This window comes from Catharus ustulatus, chromosome 16 (genome assembly GCF_009819885.2).
Source record: "Catharus ustulatus isolate bCatUst1 chromosome 16, bCatUst1.pri.v2, whole genome shotgun sequence".
In the NCBI taxonomy this organism is placed as follows: Eukaryota; Metazoa; Chordata; class Aves; order Passeriformes; family Turdidae; genus Catharus; species Catharus ustulatus.
This window is the reverse complement of record NC_046236.1, coordinates 12,879,240-12,899,284: the sequence shown is the minus strand read 5'-3', so window position 1 is coordinate 12,899,284 and position 20,045 is coordinate 12,879,240. Positions and strand designations below refer to the sequence as shown.

General features: G+C 43.6%; 1 protein-coding gene across 4 annotated transcripts in view; it reads right to left on the bottom strand.

Annotated features, from left to right (window-relative positions):
• SDK1 (sidekick cell adhesion molecule 1) overlaps positions 1–20,045 on the bottom strand; it is a 388,639-nt gene that overhangs the window by 58,547 nt on the left and 310,047 nt on the right. For all 4 annotated transcript variants that reach the window (XM_033074164.2, XM_033074168.2, XM_033074167.2 and 1 more), the window contains 5 exons: positions 15,867–15,982; positions 15,419–15,608; positions 13,427–13,525; positions 4,953–5,147; positions 836–1,037 (listed from right to left, as the gene is read on the bottom strand). In XM_033074164.2, coding sequence (XP_032930055.1) covers positions 836–1,037; positions 4,953–5,147; positions 13,427–13,525; positions 15,419–15,608; positions 15,867–15,982 — 802 coding nt within the window. The remainder of the gene's footprint in view (positions 1–835; positions 1,038–4,952; positions 5,148–13,426; positions 13,526–15,418; positions 15,609–15,866; positions 15,983–20,045) is intronic.

Genomic DNA, 20,045 nt, shown 5'->3' with positions numbered 1-20,045 from the left:
TGATTAATGTGAATCATCCTTTTTGATGTTTTGTTTTCAGTCATGGCAATGTCAAGTCTAAGTGACATAGATGGTTTCCTTGTTTTTACAGGTTTTGACTGGAAAGATACTGGCACACAACCAGTGAGCTGCCACATACCACAGCCACCAATGCTTTTAATACCAGACCAAAAAAATCTGCATCTGAATGCTCGGAAAACCTGATTCTCCTAAAGCTCACGGCCTTTTAGAAATAATCTGATTTGTACTGGCTCGTCAACAGAGGAAATGGACAGCAAAACAAGTACCTGCTCGTAGACATTCAATTACTTCTGCTGATGTTACAAGGACTTTAATTACACCAGTATTGCAGAGGATATAATGAAGCCTGAATAACAAAGTTTAAACATTCTGATGCTATCTATAAACTTCAGTATGGAAAATACAGATAAAAATGGTTCTCATTTCATCTGGAAAAGCTTATATAGAGATAATTGCAATGCAGCATTCAGAGTGGATTTTAACATCAGTCACTGCTGAAAGGATTTTTAACTAGTTGTATTTTACAGAGCACTGTGTAGCTACATATGATTTAGCCTGAGTAGTGTTATCTGTGGTGGTGAGCTTCCAGGAAAGGCTTCAAAAAGATGCACTGCAGTCCAACTTTAATTAGATTTATTGCATGACCTTCAGCAAATCTCTCAACTGCTGTTCATAACACCACCTCTAAAATGGGAGCAGTGGCCTCACTTAACCTCTCTCCCCCAAAAAGAGCGTGAAGCTGAGTGATGCTTGTTTTGGTTTCCTAACTAGTGGGAAGGAAAAATTAGTGTGCTAGCCTGGCAGCACGTGGTACCTCTCAACGGTGCAGGATGTGGCCTCGTGGCTGATGGAGGAGGAGTAGGTGTGCCAGTCCCCGTGAGGCAGCTCCCGCACTTGGACTGTGAAGTATCGGATGGGCGAGGATCCGTCACTGCCGGGGACCCAGCTCAGCACCAGGCTGCGGGAGGACACGTCACCCTGCGGGGTCATCACCTGCCTGGGAGGTGCTGGGCGCTCTGCAATCAACCCAAAATCCAGCTGCTTGAGAGGAAACTCACAACAGTGTAAAATATTACAGATTTTCACAGTGAAGCCACAGGGATTTGAATTTTTGGATTTGCCACATGGAGTAAACAACCATCCCATTCCTTATCCTTCTGCTGCAAGGAGGAGCAGTAAAACTGATTCTTATCTCCCTGCATCTAAGGTCACCACAGGATATAAACCTTCCTCACACTGGACCTCGAACTTTGGGGGGTGTTCACCCAGCAGGTTAAAGAAGAATCACCAGGACTGACAGCCAAGCAAAGCAAGCTGTGCTTCTGGCTGCAATTGCTCTTTTAATAGAATCTGTGTGTAAATTAGCTCACTTTTAAATAACCTGTTCTTACTTGTTGGTACCAGGAACTCTGTTCTACCCCTGCTATGCAGGATCCTCTTCCCCAGCTGAGGCATGAGGAAGAGGAAGGGGCGAGCTGGAACAGGCTGGTGTGTGGCAGAGTCCAAGCACACACAACTGATGCTGAAATCCTGCCTCAGCCAAGGAATTAGGAGGCATCAAGAGCTCCTGGTGCTGCTGTTTCCAAACACCAGCCTGGAACCAGCACAGACCTGGAGCTGCAGCACCTGGTGCAGGTCCCTTCCAGAGCTCCCCAACCCTTCCCTTCACACCCACTAACCTTGAACCTGCAAAGTCAAACCAGGCAGTGCTGAGGGAGCTCTCTGCAGAGTAATTACCCTCCCAGCTCTGGGAAGAGCAGGGAATGGCAATGCAGGTGTAAGCATGCCAGCCCCCAACTGTTTCATTACAGATCTCCTTTCCCGTCACCGCATCTCCGCACTCCATCGATTTCAATAGAGAAACTCTATAGAGTGAGGAATAATTGTTTAATTGTTTATCATGAAGATTATTGATTCTGATTAAAATGTGTGGCATGTAATAAAGCAGAAATTGATTGGAGACACCGCAGTGACTTGCTTTTGAGAAGCAATTCAATTCAACTTCATCAGCACTTGTTTCCACAAACACACCTCAGCCTGCCTGATTCCTCACAGCTCCGCACGGCCGGCGCTTCATTTCCCTGCCATCCCCTAAAACCATTTCCTGCCTGTTTTGGCATTTCTCTGCAGCCTGCTCTCGCTGACATCAGTGCCCAAAGACTTGTAAGCTATTAGCTGGAGGAAGCCCTGGGTGCCAGCAGCACGATGAGAAAGGTCAGTGCCTTCCACTGACAGGCGCACACAGGGACGCGGGGTTGTGCCATGCCAGGGAGGGAGACTCACGCAGGGATTTTATCCTTCTGCTGATAAGCTCTGCACTTCTGGGCAGGTCAGATCTTGCAGTCAGTCTCCCATGACTGGGTTTCCTTCTGCTGCTAATGGGAGATCTTAAAATCTCCCGTGTTGCAGGATATCCTCCCTGACTGTTTGTACAAACCCATTAGTATAAAGAGTTTATTTATGGGAGTTTAGCCACGAGCAAATGCTAAGGTGAAACTGGCAGTGCAGGCTCGACTCTACCAGTTATAGACTACTTTTAGTTCCTTGCTACATTTAAATTTTTTGGCTCAGTTCTGCTCTGATCACTGGTGTTGACTATTCTGAAGTGTAGAATCACAGCACTGCAGCAGAGGCTCTGGAGAATACAGCCACAATATAACTTGGGATCTATAAATCACAGGCATCACTGCAAAATGTAAAGATTTATACTGGGATTAACCAAGGGATTTACAAAGCCAAGAGTGACCAATTTTGTTAATTTTCAAGAGAATTTTTGTGTCTGTCTATCCTAGTATCAAGGACTATGAGGACATTAAATACATCTTAATTAATAGGAATTAAATATCTTTTATTCTAGAATATTTATTGTCATGTACACACATTTCAGGTTAATTTCTTGTTATCAGAATAGCTACACTGGATAAATTTTTTTATCATCCCCTTTTATAATTCCTGCTGATGTGAGAGAACACATTGTTGTCCTTACACTTCAAATGGGATCAGTAAACCTGTGGTTCCAAAGCACGTAGAGACCCAGCAGAGCTGTCCATCAAAAAGAGAAAGGGATCATGTTACACTGCGATTTGGGTACTCAAGATAACCCTAAAGCACTGATAGCAACAAGGGGTCATTGTTCCCACAGTGGAGCTGGGAGCTCTGCCTTGAGCTATTGTGCATCTTTGTGCACAGGCTGGGGAATCTCAGCGCATTTTATTGAGCAGGAGAGGCTCTGAGCTTTGAGGATTCACATTTTTTGGCATGGTGGGTTCTTTTTTGAAGCCTCCACATGTCAGGCTTTGAACCTCCCCTTTGACAGCAATCAGACAGGGGTAGGAGAAACCTTGAGCTGATAAATCTCTTTGATGGACAGTATCTTTAGCAGAGGCACTTCCAATTTCCTAATACATCTCCAGAGGTTCTTTCTCTGAGGACTGCACTGTTATGCACTGGGAAGGCTGCACATGACCTGCAGAGCTTTGCCAGAGGGAATTTTAGACCCAACCAAACAGGCCAGGAGTAGTTGAAATGCACCTCACAGGCTCTTGCTGTTGGTAGCTGAACATCAACTTCCTCTCTTCATAGAAATGTTAAAGAAAAATAAAAAGGAAGACATTGTTGGCAAATACAATGGGAAATCCTTACTCTTGCAATAAATGATGAGCAACGTGTAGGACTTTAAACAAATTATTATGAGGCACATTTTAGGAATTCAAATCAAATGTCATTGGTTGCATTACAGTGCATGACTTGGGCTAGAACAAGAGCAGGCCCACAAGCAAATGCAGAAGTTCTAAAAACAGCTGAAAGATGTCTGTGCAGGTCTGGACTGGTGTGTGCTGGAGTGTGCTCCTCTCTCTCTTATGAGGCATGGGAGATGTATGGTTCTAGTTTTTTAATAAGAATTTTACTTTAAAAATATAAATATCCAGATATTACATGGCACAAAACCCAGTGGTGCTGGAGTTACCCTGGCTTGTTTGGATTTTGCCAGCTCAAGAGACCAGGTACACTCTTTGCAGCAGAACATGGCCTACGTGCAAGACCAGAGAAAAACCCACACTCTTTTCCTCCACCAACAAATCCACCAACATATCCTCTTTTGGCTCTGAATAAAAAAAAAAAAAAAGAATTGAAAATCTTCATGCACAAGTAGGAAATGCAAATTTTTTAACTGAAGCTCTACAGATCAGTTCTAAAACTGGAGGAATGAGCAGTTCCTTGAGCCAAAGCATTAAAAACAAGCAGTGATGCAGAGCAGATCCTGTAATACCTTACATGTCTTTCACATTTTGCTACATTTGGTATCAAAGCATCTGGTTTCATTTACACACAGACATAAATGCCACCTTTTAGATTCCCTTCAGAACAGAATTTGTCTGGAGAGCTGGGATGCAAACAACCATTCCATGGCTGATACAAGAAGCAGAAAAAGTCTGGGCAATCCAGATGCAAAGGCTCTGCTCGAGCGTGGGGCAGTGAAAGGCCAGAGTAATTACAGACACATTAGGTCAGGGCTGAGGCACAATGGAGGAGCTGTGCAGAAATTCTGCAACACCACTGCCTCTCATTTTGCGTTCCCTAATCAATATAATTCATCCATCACTTACTTTCTTAAGATTGCAATCTTTCTAGAAAACGAGAGAGCTGAAATAAAAAAAAAAAAAAAAAACCCATCTGACTGCAAAAGGAGGCTGCATATGGCCAATATAGCAGCTGATGGAAAAATCAATTCCAACAGCCCGGCAGGTTAGAAGAACTGTGTCTCATAAAAGTCTGCCTTGCTTTCTCAAATCATGATGTTGCTATGGATTGGGGCAGGTTTATGGGGTGAGAAGGAGGAGCTGCAGCCTGCTATTAAAATCCCCCTAAGTACAGCAAGGGCTCCAGGGCAGGCACAGAAATCCCCTGAACCTGTGGCTTGCAAGCATTACCTCGTTTCTCAGTGGTGATCACCGTGGCTTCCAGAGGCTCCCCCCAGCCCTGCCGGGTCTTGGCAGATGTCCTGAAGATGTAGGCTGACTCTGGGCTCAGGTCTGTGGCCGTGAACTGCCGGACTGTGGAGCCAACCTCCACCGTGGTGAACTTGTTGGGGCTGCTGCTGGCCAGGCGATAGGCAACCTGGTACCCTGCAAACAGAGAGGGAAAAACTCAGCTGGCTTCTCCAGCAGGGACAAAAGAGCACCAGCACTATTAGCTTATCCTAATTACATGCTTATCTGAAGCTGGGAGAAAAGTAATTTAGTGCCTTTGGTGTTACAAAGCTCTGCTTTTTGGCAGGTGCCACACACCTTACAAAGGAAATTTGTCACACACCGGGCTCTGCTGGACACAACTGCCATGAAACTGAGTTCACTTTCCATCCTTTAGGCCAACAAGATGCAAAAACTTTAATCTTTCCTGAGCATACTGGTACCTTTTTGGAAAGCAAAGGAACAGAGTTGGTGCAATGTCTGCCCTGACTGAGGTGGTTCAAGGCAATGCTCCAGGTTCAGCTTTCCAACCCACGCTCACAGCTTGTTCTGCCCTCTCCCAGTTTCAGCACTGGCTCAAATTCAAGGCTCTTCAGCTGCAGCTCCAGCAGCTGGATTGCCCAAACCATGCAGCCTTCACACTGCTCCAGTCAGAGCTTGCTCCTCCTTTCTGCACATGCTTTTCCCTCAGCAGTGAGAGGCAGCACTGCCAAAAAAGCCACCCTTCTGTCATTCTGCATCACTGCCCAGAGCCCCAGGAAGGAGCCTGCAGGCTCTGTGGTCCTGCTTCATCCGTGCAGGTCTCAATAATCAATTTTGCTGATGCCTGTAAGTGACAACCCCCCTTCCACCCTGCCTGACAATCAGGAGCTCACAGTTTAGCCTGGGTTATTAATGATTCCACTGTGCAAGGAGGGCTTCCAGGGTTCTTACGCACCACTAGCGACAACTGTCCCCCAAAGAGGGTCTGCCAAATGTTCAAATCCATTCTGTAAACCCAGCAATTCAATCAGGCTCTCACTTCTGGAGCTCAGTGGTAACTTCCAGTCCAGCAGCTGACTTCCAAAATCAATTAATAGCAGAACTGATGCGGGGTTTTATTGCCCGAGCTGAATGTATGATTAAATGCTCCATGGAGTTACACAGGGCAGAGTGCAGCCAACAAATCCAAATCAAACCAGCTGAAAACAAAACAGTCATGGCACAGTTCTGCCAACCCTCTGCTCATCCTCCGAATGACAAAAGAGGTCTGCAGCACCTGAGCCATCTCTTTCTCCTGGAATTAATATCCCAGCTAGAGTTTGAACTCCCACCACATCTTGGCTGCAACAAGACCAAGGGGAGTCAAACCTGGCATGGTTCATTCAGGAAGGTCAGTGCATGAAATCTGAGGGGCTGATCTTACCTATGGCTATTAGAGAAAACCCAATGACATTTATTTCCCACTGTGAAAATGCCACAATTGCCACACTGCCACTTACAGAAAAGGCCTGGGGTTCTGCAGTCCCTGGAATCGATGCCACTCATGTGTGGTGCACTCTGCCACAAACAGTGGAATTTAATTGGGATACAGATGGTATTAATTTTGTTGTGCTGACTCTCCCTGATTGTGCACCAGGGTTTCCTTGTCCTTTCTTCTCTGGCAGCTGCTTGGGGGCAGTTATGGCTGCTTCCCATGGAACAACATGCACCGACACCTCGAGGAGTGACCTGGCTTTTCCGAGCGCCTGTGCCTTCAGCTGCCCCAGGCTGTGGTTGGGTTATTCCTACAGGAACATCTCCACAGCTGGCTGGATAGCTTTAGATTTTTTCAGAGGCTGGGAATAATGTCCTGTGAGGAGTGCCTGAGGACTTTGGGCTTGTCTGGTCTGGAGGCTGAGGGGCGACCCCACTGTTCTCTGCAGCTCCCTGAGGAGGGGGTGTGGAGAGGGAGGTGCTGATCTATCAGAGGGCTAAAACACAGAGGTGCTGGCTGCCCCATCCTTGGAAATATTCAAGGACACAGCTTGGAACAATCATTTTTAGTTGATAATGTCCCTGCCCATGGCAGGGGGTTGGACCAGATGGCTTTCAAAGATTGCTGCTGACCCAAACTGGGTTCTGTTCTCCCTGGGACTGATAGGACACGTGGGAATGGCTCAAAACTGCTTCAGCCAAGGTTCACACTGGACATGAGGAAGAATTTATTTACAGAGAGGTTGGTCAAACCCTGGAACTGCCTTCCTGGAGAAGGGGGCAATGCCTCAAGCCTGTCTGTGTTTAAAAGCCATTTGGATGAAGCCCTTAATAATGCTGTAACTTGGTCAGCACTGAACTGGTCAGGGAGCTGGACTTAATTATTGTTATAGGTACCTTCCAACTGGAATTCTATTCTATTCTAATCAATTAAAAAGTCTCCAGATTTTTCAGTGCTCCTGAGTGTGCTTAGATCCCAGCAAAGTCTTGGGGTCTTACACTTTTAACATTTCATTTTTTCACCTGAAAATGATCTCCTTTTATCTATGGGACTAGTTCTTCCATTACTGGTCCAATATATTTCAACAAAGTATTTCTTTACCTTTAATGCTGCAATATCTTGATCTCTTTTAAAAGTCCACAGAAAGACAGAGAGCAATGGGGAGAAGGAACTGATATATATAATCTTTTTTGTTTATACTGATGTGAAGAATGTGGGAGTGAAAACCCCAGTGCAGGATCTTAACAAGGAGGAAAAACAGTCAAAGAAAAGCACTGGGGAAATTTTTACAGAAGCAGGAAAGATGAAGGAAAAAGCAACTAAGATGGCTAAAGAACCTTGATAAAGAGACATAAGATGTAAAGAATAAGACCTGGAGGGAAACAGGGAACATTAAAAGAACAGAAAAGTTGATTTATCTAGTTATTAAAAGATAAGTATGATATCTGGGACATATCCTTGTTGAGTAATTTCCTCTCTTTTCTAAACCTTTGTAAAATATGAAGTGTAGTTTAAATGTAAGGGGGAATAGAAAGATAACTATTTACTGCTAAATGGTGGCACTCATGCTGGAAAGCAATTACAAACACTACCAGATTAGGCAAAGGAACACATACATATCTAGGCCATTACAATATCTTACACAAGAGTGAGTCTGTGGCTAGTGAAAAAATTAATTTAGCTGTGAGAAAGAGGAAATCACTTGTCACAGCCTGTCTCTGTGACAGGCTCTGCAAACTCCCTTTCCTTGCATTTCTGTGAAAAAGAGCACCAGCTCTCTGTCCCCTCCTGCATCTGCTGTGTTGGCTCAAAGTCCAAGGAAATATCTGTTTTCCTGAGTTTACACAACCAGAGCCATCACCTTCACAGATTTCCTAAGAAACTTGATATCTCCATAAGTCTGATTCCAAGGCAAATATTCAGGCTCTACACCTGAACTCAGCTCACTTTTATTGCTACCTACAACCCACCTGAGGTTTTATTGCTACCTACAACCCAGTACTTCATGCTGACCCCCTGCGTCTCCTGTTAGACAGTTTGGGACAGTGAGGATCCAGACTGGCATAAATAGCATTACTTTTATTTTTTTCTGAGTGGCACAGAAGACTCAGTACTTAAACTACAGCTTGGATAATAACTAGGGCTAATGCAAGATCAAAAAGATAAAATTATTAAGTTGATGAATTTCAGCAACAAGGGATAGGAGAAGAAAGGAAATGTTAAGTGAAATCAAACGAGGCAAATCAATAGAGGTAAATGGAAAGTGTTCAAAGAGAAATTAATGTATGCTTGAGGGCTATAACTGGCAATTGCTGCAGTGGAGGAATGAGCAGCTTCCTTTCCTTACTAGATTACGACAATAAGATGTTGCAGATGTCTTAGGAAAAAAAAATTAAAAACCCAAAAGTTATGAATGAAAGTAAAAGCTTTAAAAGGTGATTGGAGCAAACTTTTGGGGGAAAGGAATATCTTACAGAGAGTGAAATATCTGGATGGTCAATAAGAATTCATATTGTTTTCTTAACTTTTCTGCCATCTAGCATTAGATCCCAAATCTCTTCTGCTGTTGGGAATGCTGCCACTCACCAGGCCAAAACACCTCCTGGAAGATGAGTTATTCATTGAAATGAGCCTTATTTTTCACTTTAGCATCTTTTTGTGCATTTTTTGCACAAGTGCAAGCAGTTCCACGAGCTGCACACTCCCCAAACTCAGTAACTGGCAGCTGCCTGTTAAACGCAGGGTCACCGCGCCGCCGCCGCCGGATTCCCCAAAGCAAACAGGCAGCAGGAGGGTGACAACACCCCATGAATATCAAAAAGCTTTCAAGCTCATCACCATACAAAGCCCTTCAAGAAGTGACAGCCCCCGTTGGTGCAGGCCATGGTGCAGCAGAGATACAAACACTTATTAATTTGTCAGGGGAGTGGGGAGAGCGGAGCGATACCGCGAGGTTACGCTCGGCGCGGCGCAGCAGCAATCCAGTCTGTTGATTCTCCTGCTTATCTGTTTTAGGGTGTGCAAATGCAGCCTGGGATCAACACAGGAATTTGCAAACATGGATTACATCCAATTTTTGGTTCTAATTCTCAGTGGAGTTCTTACATTTTTATTTTTTTTGCACTAAGCTCCAGGTAAATGCTAAATACGAGGATACCATGAGGAATACTAACCAGGGCAGGGAGGATGTGGGTTAAGATCTCCTTTTCAGGGGCAGCTCATAGCTTGAAGTGCACAAATGCACATTAATGCCTCATTTATCTTTAATAGTATTTGAGGGAACTATGTGGGTGCTGGCTGAACTGAGTGCAGAGAGGAAGACAGAGCGAAGCCTCAGATGGTTGGCATAAAATTCCCAGAAGGAAAAAGGGAAATATCTCGCAGTCTTGCACGGTAAAATATTTAAACAAACAAACAAGTGGTTTTCCCTCTTGGTGCCTGCCAGTGTTTCATCCTGCTAATCTCTCTCTGAAATGCTAGAACATGTTTTTATATAGATTACAAAAATGTTAGCTGCAAAGGTGCGTGTATGCTCAGAGGACAAGGCAGGCAGAGCAGGAACATTAGTTCAAAGGCTCTGAATTTAAGTTGCTCTTGCAAAGCAAGTGGTTTTTCTTTTGAGCCCTGTGAGTGAATAGAAGGGCAGAGCACAAAATTACATTCACTTATTTTTCCCAATGACTCCACTTTGGTGCACTTGACCGAGGGGTTGCAGTGGTGTTTTGGAGTTCATTATAGTAATGAGATGTAAAAAGTGTACAGGAAAAAAAAAATCCAGACTCCCCAAATTTGCAACCTTTCCTTGGAACACTACATGTTGGTTTTTTTTATCTATTTTTGAGGCACAGCTCACTTCTTAGGAAAGATCACAGAAGTACCCAGCATGAGCAATTTTCCCTTTTTCTCTCTTTGGCAGCTAACTACTTCCTCCAGGAACCTCAGTATTTCTACAATTGAGAAAAGAAAAGTGACAACTGTTGAATAAAGAAAATGGACATCAAAGAGGTGGATGGGGGGGACTGGCAGGTAACATCCCCCTGGGAAGGAATTCTAAGGGAAAAAGGAATCCAGGTTAGCTGACCCTTTTAAGAGACAAAAAACCACGGTAAAACTATCCCAATGCAGACAAAAGATGTTAAGAGGCCAATATGTTTGCATTCAGAGCTCACTAATGACCTGAAAATCAAAAGTGAATCTGATAAAAAGCTGAAACAGGACACAGGTCTAAGGGAGTGTATAAATAGACAGCACAGACACACAGGGACAAAATCAGAACGGCCAAAGAGCAAAGTGAGTTATCACCTGAAGGGCAGCAAAGGCAATGAGAAAGATTTCATAAATACATTAGAAATCTGAGGGAGAGGAGGAAAGCAAGTCAACCAGCAGGAAGAAAAAATGAGCACAAGACAGGTGAGGCAGAAAGGGAAGGCTGATACCTGCATTGCTGCATTTTCACACAAAACAAGAAGTTGGTGCTGACAAGATCCTCCACACAAATTAAAAGTGACAACAATGTAAGTAGGGATGTAGGCTGGAATAGAGAACAGGTTAACGAATATTTAGTTAAGCTGGATGTAATCAAGTCAGAAAGGCCTGATGAAATTTGCCCTGCAGAGATGGAGCCATCTCTGAATAATTAGCCATTCTCTTCTAGGACTTGTGGACGACAGGTGACATCCTAGAACATGACAAAAGGGCAAACAGAGTACACCACCTTTTAAAAACGAGGCCAGACTGACTAAAGGAATTATGGACAAATTAAACTAAAGTTCAATACACAGAAAAAAACTGGAAAAAAATATGAGTCAATATACAAGCATCCATGAGGATAATAATGTGCCAAGGAACAGCCAATATCTGTTTGATTGGAGCAAATAATAAATATCAAATAATCTGTTTACCATTTTGACAGTGTAATTGGCCAGGTGGGAAGAGTAGATATGACCCACACTGACTTTGAGTAAGGCTTTAATATGGTTGCACACAGTCCCAGCAAAAGCAAATACAATAACAGAACCTGAAAAAACCACCACACATTTTGAGATGAGCACTAAAAAGAAAAAAAAAAAGCAAAATGCTATTATCAATGATTTGATAACAACCTGGGAGGACATAGTAAGTAAGCTCTCATGAGACCTCATGAATGAGTCTGGTCCTGTTTAATACTTTCATTAATGATCTGGCTGATGGAATTGCCAATCTGCTTGCAAACTCCAAAAATGAAACCAAGCTGTGCACACTTTAGAGGACACGAGTGTCGTTTAAAGAGATCTGGGTAATGAAGAGAGATGGTCTGGAATCAGTGAGATGAAATCCAATAAAGGCATCTGCAAATTATCACACTTAGAGAGAAAAAGCTTAATGTTCTTGTGAAAGGAGTGGCTGACCTGGAAGTGTGCTGTGGGAAAGGGCAGGAAGGAACAGAGGGACATGAACGGATTTAGTTCCACCATCAGATGGTCAAGGACTGTGTGAAGTGTCCTGGGATGTTTTACTGGGCAAGGCTGTGAAAGACATAGGAAACAGCAGGCAACAAGCTAAACATGCTAAAGACTCTTCAAGGGACAGCTTCTCCCTTTCCTTCCAGTGCTGCTTCTGTATGATTTTATCATCACCATAATGGCAGTGAGCAAGAACCAGCTGAGGAGGGGATGCACTGGCACAAAGCACTCTGCAAAGACAAAATAAAGCAGAGTTCCTACTCCCCTGATCTTGCAGCAACTCCAGCAAATGAGGCCAACAAAGTGCACCAATGTGAGAGGTTGGAACACAGCTGGGGGAGCAAAATGTCTTTTGTTCTTTCTCATCATTCCTATCAAATGATTTTTTTTTTCTCCTTAACCACATCCTGTGACTCAAATCTCAATCTCTGCTGTGAGCAAGTATTAGGACATACAGTTCCTTAAAAAAAAAGCAACAAATCAAACCCACAAGACAACCTGGAAGCCAAGCTTCCTTGAGCTGCAGAGAAACCCTGCGTGGATCCATCTCTGGCAGCTCACTGCTGCCAAGCTTCACACAGACTCCTCCTCGTGCTCAGAAAATCCTGCAGTGTCTGCCTTTGGATGCTGTTTGATGATTTCCCTGTGTCTTCAGATGCCAGGATCACTCTGGTAAACTACACACCTGAGCAAACACTGAGTTCTTGACTCAAGATTTAAGTGCAATGCAGGATGAGTTCTATATTTAAAGCAAGGCACCTCTGCAGGAGTATTTGAAGCTGGCACCCTCCAGCCAGCAAGGGAGGCTTTAGGGAATATTGCTGAAAGCCTACACAAGAGCCTGAATGATGGCAGTGAAATTAGAAGCAGAAAGGCCTGGCAGACTGAGTACTAGATAAAAACAAAAGCTTTTACTTCTGTTCTCAGAATTGAGACACAAATCTTTACTCACCAGCCAGAATTACTGTAATATGTGTTCAGCAGCAGCAGCAAACACTAAATTGCTTGGTAACTATGAGCTACGTTAATTTTAGAGGCAGGAATGGATTCTTACATTGTAAAAGTCTTCACATTTTAAGTGCAACAGTGGCTGGTGCACATATTGCAAAGGCAACCCAAGAGTTATGAGAGGTGAGAAGGTTTTCCAGAAATTCCTGTCGTGCCTTGCTGCCTCTCTTTCCCTTGGTGAAAGGGCAAATAGGATTTAACTCCTCATGACCTGTCAGACGTATTATCTGAAGGAAGCAATAAAATGGAGCACAAATAAAACTGAAACATTGGGCATGTCTGGAGAAGGTGGGGAAAATCCCGGTCTCCAGGCAGTTTTCCCAACAATCAGCCAAAATTCTGACTCAGGAAAAGCCACAGCATGGAGTCTTGCAGACTTGTCCCTCGCCACAGCCCCTCAGCTGACCCCAGCACATTTTGTTTTCTTCAGCCAGAAATTTGCTTATGTGCAAGGCAAAGGGAAACCCAAAAGCTGTATCTTGCTCTGGTCTCCATCCCTGCACTCCCAGCCCTTTGCTGCTCCATCTTACCCAGAATGATCCCGTTGGGCTCCTCCGGGGGCTGCCAAACGATGCGGACGGACGTGAGCCTCACCTCGGGGAACACCATCCTGACGGGGGGCCCGGGGGCTGCAAGGGGACACAGAGCTCATCAGAGATCATCTCTCATCAGGGGCATCATCTCACATCAGAGCATCATCTCACATCAGAGCATCATCTCTCATCAGAGGCATCACAGGTTTTCTGCTCACCCTGTACAGAATTGAGACCCACGCTGTGTCTCTCCAACACGGGTTGGAAGCATCCGTGCATGTGCATAACACACATTTATTCTGTATATAAAAATACATTCTGTCCAGGGGTAAAGGCCTCCAACACCCTCAGACACCAATCAGCACAGACCAGTGCACCTGCAGTGGTTTTTTACTGCACCAGGAGCTCTGAGCTCTGTAGGATTTTTCTCACTGCAGCATCACCACTGGTGGAACTGAGAACACACTGTGAAGCAAGACACCAAGCTGCCTTTACAGACAGTTATATAGCTTAATCCACTCCATACCTGTTGGAATTCAATAATATCCCTTCCCTGTGTCATTAAACTGCTTCCTGATTTTACATTTGCATCTCAAACACCGAGGTGAGCAGGAGAACCCGAGGAGGTGAGAGGCACATTAACACAGACGTGCTGACCAGCCCAGGTTCACCAGGTGAGGAGATGCTAATTCATACATTACCATCCATGAATTTTCCCCTTCAGCACAAATTCCACCTGCATTACTCCTGGTGATACTTTTAATTAAGCTGAGCCCAGAGGAGACACAACATATTTATGTCAGGGGTATGGAGATGGAAGAACAATTTGTTTCATTTGCCAACATGCACTTAAGGAGGGAACTGCTATAATGGGGTTATCCAAAACAAACAGTTTTAAGTATTTCTCATTACAGCCTGATATGTACATTTCACTGAGTGCTTTTTCTCTCCCTGCAGAGTTCTGCTAACAGTAATTTTTCTTATTTTTCTTTTCAAAAAAAAGCCAGGTCCTCACACAGGGAGTATGCTGCGAAAAAGGCTAAAAAAATGTCAGGGAGTTGTTGTCCCTGTTCCTGACCCCACATGCTCCCACTCCTTCCTTCCCTGTACTGCATGGAAAATATTTTATTAAGCCAGAAGTCTGAATGTGTTTTCAGCCCAACCAAATTACCCTAATGAATTTGCTTGTGTAAACCAATGTTTACTCCATTATTATTTTGAAAATATTTTGATGAGAAAGACTTAAACAGAAGCCTCTCACATTGATCTCAACCTATTTATTCCTGAGAAGGTAATGAAAGTAAAAGCAGTTTTAGGATCTGCAGAACCCAAAAATACTTCAAGAATTGAACCAAATTTCTGTAGAATTCCATCAGCAGGAATAATTCCAGCACACCAGTGTGCTCAGGGAGTGCTTGCTTGGGTTCCTTCAGGACATCCAAGTGCACTGGGAACCCCTGGGAAGTGCTGCAGGCAGCTGCAAAAGGAAGCTGGTAGGATCATCTTCCAAGGTCAAAGCCTTATTCTTTGGGGTGGAAAAAAAAAAGGAGAGTGGATTACTGAAGTCTCAAATTCTATCTCTTTCCTTCAGTCCAGTCAGGCCCAGATTTGTTTATTGCTTACAATTGCAGCATTTTTTTTTTTTTTAGCATGATTGAACTTCAATAGTAATTTATAATTGGGCTCTAAAATTGTCTTCAATAGAAATTATCTCCACCAAGCTTCAGAGTTCAATATTAGAAGTTTTTTCCTCTTCATTAGCTGCAGGGAAGGAGGAAATAGGGGACACTGGTTTTCTGTGCTTTTGCCAGTTCTCAGCCCATGATGCTGTTGAGTTATGCCAGGCACAGCCAACGTCCTTTGGGTTCAAAGCTGAAAGAATTCCCCCAAAATCCAAATATTTGTTGCCTACACTCACACCACCAGAAGAAAGCCTCATTAAAAGGTTGGATGAAATGAGATGGTTATTCTGGTAACCTTTGAACTCACCATCATCCTTGGTTCTCTCAGTCACTGCTGGGGAGCTGGGGACCCCGTCCCCAATGCGGGTGAACGCCAGCACCTGCAGCTCGTACAGCACGAACTTCCTCAGCCCTGAGAGCAGCACTGACTGGCTGTGGTTCCCCCTCACTGTCTGGCTCTTGGGTTCAGAGTCCAAATCCTTTGCTTTGTAAAGGATCTGCAGGAGAAATGTAGATGAGGCACAGAAGGAAGGGGATTGTTGCATGAGGACTGAAGAGAGGGAGATTCCTCCTTGTCACCCAGTATAAAATGAGATCACAGTCACCAATCACCCCCTTGAAAGTCAGCACACTTCCTGTACCTTCTCCAGCTGACTTTGGAACAATAAGAATATCCAGCAGGTGAATAACAAATACAAAATCATGTCCTGGCAATACACTAAAAATCAAATGAGTGTGAAACTCCAGCTGCATACCTTGTAGCCCAGGATGAGACCATTCTGCTCAGACTCAGGAACTGCTGCCCAGGTCAGCAGGATCTGGGTTGAGCTCACAGCTTCAGCAGAGACATTCTCAGGAGGAGCAGAGGGAACTGGAAGCACACAGCATTATCAAAGAGCAGAAATAGGTCAGACATATCAGATCATTTTTCTCCATCTCCCTACCTGCCCAGAAGTCTTCCAGGATGACATAGAAGAGTATTCAAACCCAAAAGGGCTGGAATATGTTTTAGACAATCCCTTCTCCTCTTGTATTCATTCTACATCATCTTTATGTTTCAGCCTGTCTCACAATTTCTTGCCAGTTCATCTCAGAAATGACAATGTTTGTAAAGAGCTAAACATTTAATACTTATCAGTGTCTACAGACAGACAGTAAATATTGACAGCTATGAATAAATTTCAAATTCTATATATTTGCAGTAATTAGAACCAAGTTTAAATTCCTGGACTTCTCCAGAAGCCTGTCCCCAGTCTTTCTTTCCCATACCTTTTATGCCCTATCCCAAAAGCCAGAAGTCTCTCTGAATGTGAGTTTATCTTACAGCATGATCTGTTCTAACAAGAAATTTTATGCCCCTGTGGATTTCTATATTATCTGAAAGGAAATAACATCTTGTTTAGAGCAAGCAATAATTCCCCCCCTGGATTGCACTCCCACTTGAGTAAGAAGTTCTTTAACCTATGCAGCCCTTTGATGATGTGATAGCGCTCAACATTTGCAAGACATCAATTAGAGATGGATGCATTAACACGAGGCGTGTTTTCAGGGATTGATACAGTGTCAATGAGAGATGCCTATTTCATTTATGCTGCAAAATTGGCTCTCATGAAACTGGAAACATCATTAGGACTGATGGCATAGGAACACTGTAATTTTCTCTGACTCCAGAGAAGAGCAAACTTGCATTTTCCCATGCCATTAAAACTGGAAGTGCTGCAGAACCACACGACTGCAGCCTTTTGTAGGCAAGCTTAATAGCATGTCACGTTATGCAAGCAGGATGTGAGGCTATTTTTAAGAGTTCACATTTTATGCTGCCCTTTCGCGTTTTTTCCCCACGGCATTTCCACCATCTGAAGGGTACAATATTTTCTAAAGCCTGATACACCTGTCAGACCTCCAGAGAACATTCACCAAGTTATGTTACACAAGCACTTAGGGACAGTGAGGCTTGATTAGGGCCTGAATATATCACAGAAAGCAGCCCCAAGCTCTGCCAAAGGAATGCTTTCCTGGCTGTCCGAGTGAAAGAACAGATCTGCTGTTTTGGAGGCGAGCTCCTGAAGGGCTCCTAGCAACATGAATGAGATAATGAGTATGACACCAGAATCAATAAAAATGGAAAAAACCCTTCCCCAAAACGTGGCACCCCCACCCCTGTGCACTCAAGGTTAACGACAGAGATAGTAATTTCTGAAACAATTTCCCTGATACTAATTATTTGGGGCATAAGAAACAGAGCACCATCACATCACACTGCAGCAGACAAAAATTCAATTTTTTTCCCCCTCCAACACTGAAGTGTCTTTTTTTTTTTAAAAAAATCTTCTCCCAGATTTATCCCCCACAAGGATATAATTATGTTAAAGGAAAATAGATTGCCAGGAGCCATGAATGTCTTTGGATAGCTGCCATAACTTTATCTGTAGATCTTCACAAAGAGCTACTCCCACATGAACCACTCCTGGAGAGAGAAAGGCTGGAGGTGGGTCGCAAGAAACCAGGATTTGTAGGGCAAAGAAACCCTTTCCAGCCACATTTATTTCTATTTTTTTCTGGTTTGAGGCCTTTCAAAAGAGAAAAAGTCACTTTATTTTACAAATATTTCTTTTCCTCTTTGATCAGCAGCCAGGAACTCTCCTGAATTCACAGAAGGTGAGGCTGTGCCTGGGCTGGCCCTGAGGCATCCTGGCTTTGAGGTGAGGATGGTCCCACTGCTGGTGGGGCACTGGACAGATGACAAAGGACAGAAGAAGGTTCATGAGCTCAGACCCCCTCAATCCCCAGTGACAGAGCAGCTGAATGCCCCCTCTCACTGGGAAGGAATCTAAGTCCAATGCCTGAATGGCAAAAATCCTTGTGTTCATTGAGTAATTTAAATATTTTGTTTAAATCTTCAGTTCTCCCCTCAGTGTTGAGAATTTTATTTGAATATGAATTCAGGATCTGCAAGTGATTTTATGGATCTTATTGTTGCCAGTCTTTTATCAAGTAACTTTGATCGACCCTTTAAGAATAAATTGAAAGGTAACCTTCATTTCTCTGACCCATCTCCTCTCAGGAAGCTGTGATTCAAAGAAATTATACTTTGCTAAGACTAATTAGTGAGTGAGGAACACAATCCCTCCTTCCTCTACAAGCTCCCTTCTCTAATGCTGGTTTCCTTAAACTGTTGCACTGAAGACTTTGTCACAAGTTTCAAAAAGCTGAGTTCTCATTAGCAACCTGCAAGAACAGCACAGAAGCCAAACAACAGTGTCCAAAAAAAATCCCAGAGTTTGAACAAAACGAACAGGAAACAGGGAAACCAAATGATGAGCTAATCCAGCAAAGTGCCAGCACGGAGCACTTCAGAAGATCAAACATAGGAAATCAGAGTTACTGGCACTTTGCACTGGAACTTCAATAACATCTCAACTTTTTAAGGTTATCCACTTTGGCATCTAAAATCATGCATCCTCTTTCGACATCTGACACAGCCACATCTGATATACAGCAAATTATGTCGTTTTATGTCTCCAACCGAGCCAAAAGGAGTTTCTAATAAGCTAGTCTGTATTCTGGCTTTCTAGGAAAGCTAGAGACTGAGATGCAGCGGTTCTCTGCTTTTTTCAGCTCATTTTAGCTGCACGTCCCTCACTCTTTTTGAAAGCAAAAATTAAAGTGGCACATTGTACATCTGACGTTGGCTAAGAAGTGCAAATTTCTAGCAAGGTTCACGGCAAAAGCAGCGTAGCTGCAGCACACATCCACTTTGCCTGTGAAATTAGGTACTGCAGGCCAAACCCTCAGCTTGTACAAACTGACAAATTCCCACAGTGACACTGGACCACATTTGAATTATCAGGAGATGCTCCAGCACAGCACAGTAACTGCTCTGTGAAGGTCAGACTCCCAAGCACCAGGAGATTGATCCTTGCCATGGATGTGTGACCATGCTCCTACACTAGCTCATCCTGTAAGGCAAGTGTACACATTCATGTAGCTGAATATTAAGAGCACAGAATCCATTAAGGCGCTGGGTTAGGTGTATCTGAGATGAATTTTTTTGAAAGCAAGAGGGTCTGTATCCAAGAGGAAGCAGCCCTGCCAAGGTTGTTCTAATACACCAGGTGCCACTGCAATTTCTTGCTTTCTCTATATTGGACCTACTGTCATTGTCAATTTATTGAGTGGAAACGGAGCTTGTTACTCTGCAGTTATTTTACACTGTAAAATTTAATGAGCTATTTAATTTCTAACATTACGAAAATATTTTGGATTGACAGAACCTGTCCTGTTTAAAAAACCAAATTCATCTCCACCTTCAGCTGCTTGCAACCCTATCCTAGATTTTCATTTTAGGATTTCTCAACTATTTTTCAAGCCAGTGTCACTAAAACCTACAGCATTATTTATTCTCTCATAGTTTCTTTGGTTTTGATTTGCTTTATATATTCAAGAGCTTCAGAAACCAGTGAATTACAGAAACTTGTAATGACATGCCCCACTGTTGTTGTTGGCATTTGTGCTCAGCTATCAGCGCTGTGATTGCACAGCCTAAAACAAACAAATGCTCAAAGCTTTATTTTCAGTAAAGATTTTGGGCTCCAGGGGCTGCACTGCCATTAGATACCATGACCTGGTTTAGTGTCTGGGCTCTACTCCTAATCTCCTTGGATGGTGTAAGATGTGGAATCAGGAGTTATGCCAATGAAGTGCCATGATCCTGGCCAAGGCACCTCTGGCCAGCTGTGCAGGATGTTTACAACCCCCAGCACCAGCAAAACCCACTTCCCTAAGACTCTGTATCTGAAAAACAGAAAAAGAAATTTTTAGGACTCCTGCTTTTGAAGTGCTTTGAGAACATAAACGATAAATAGAATTTTTCTCACAGCTCCAAAGACAGACCTAAAAGTGCTTTGACCTTTCTCTCTGGCTTTAAATATCTT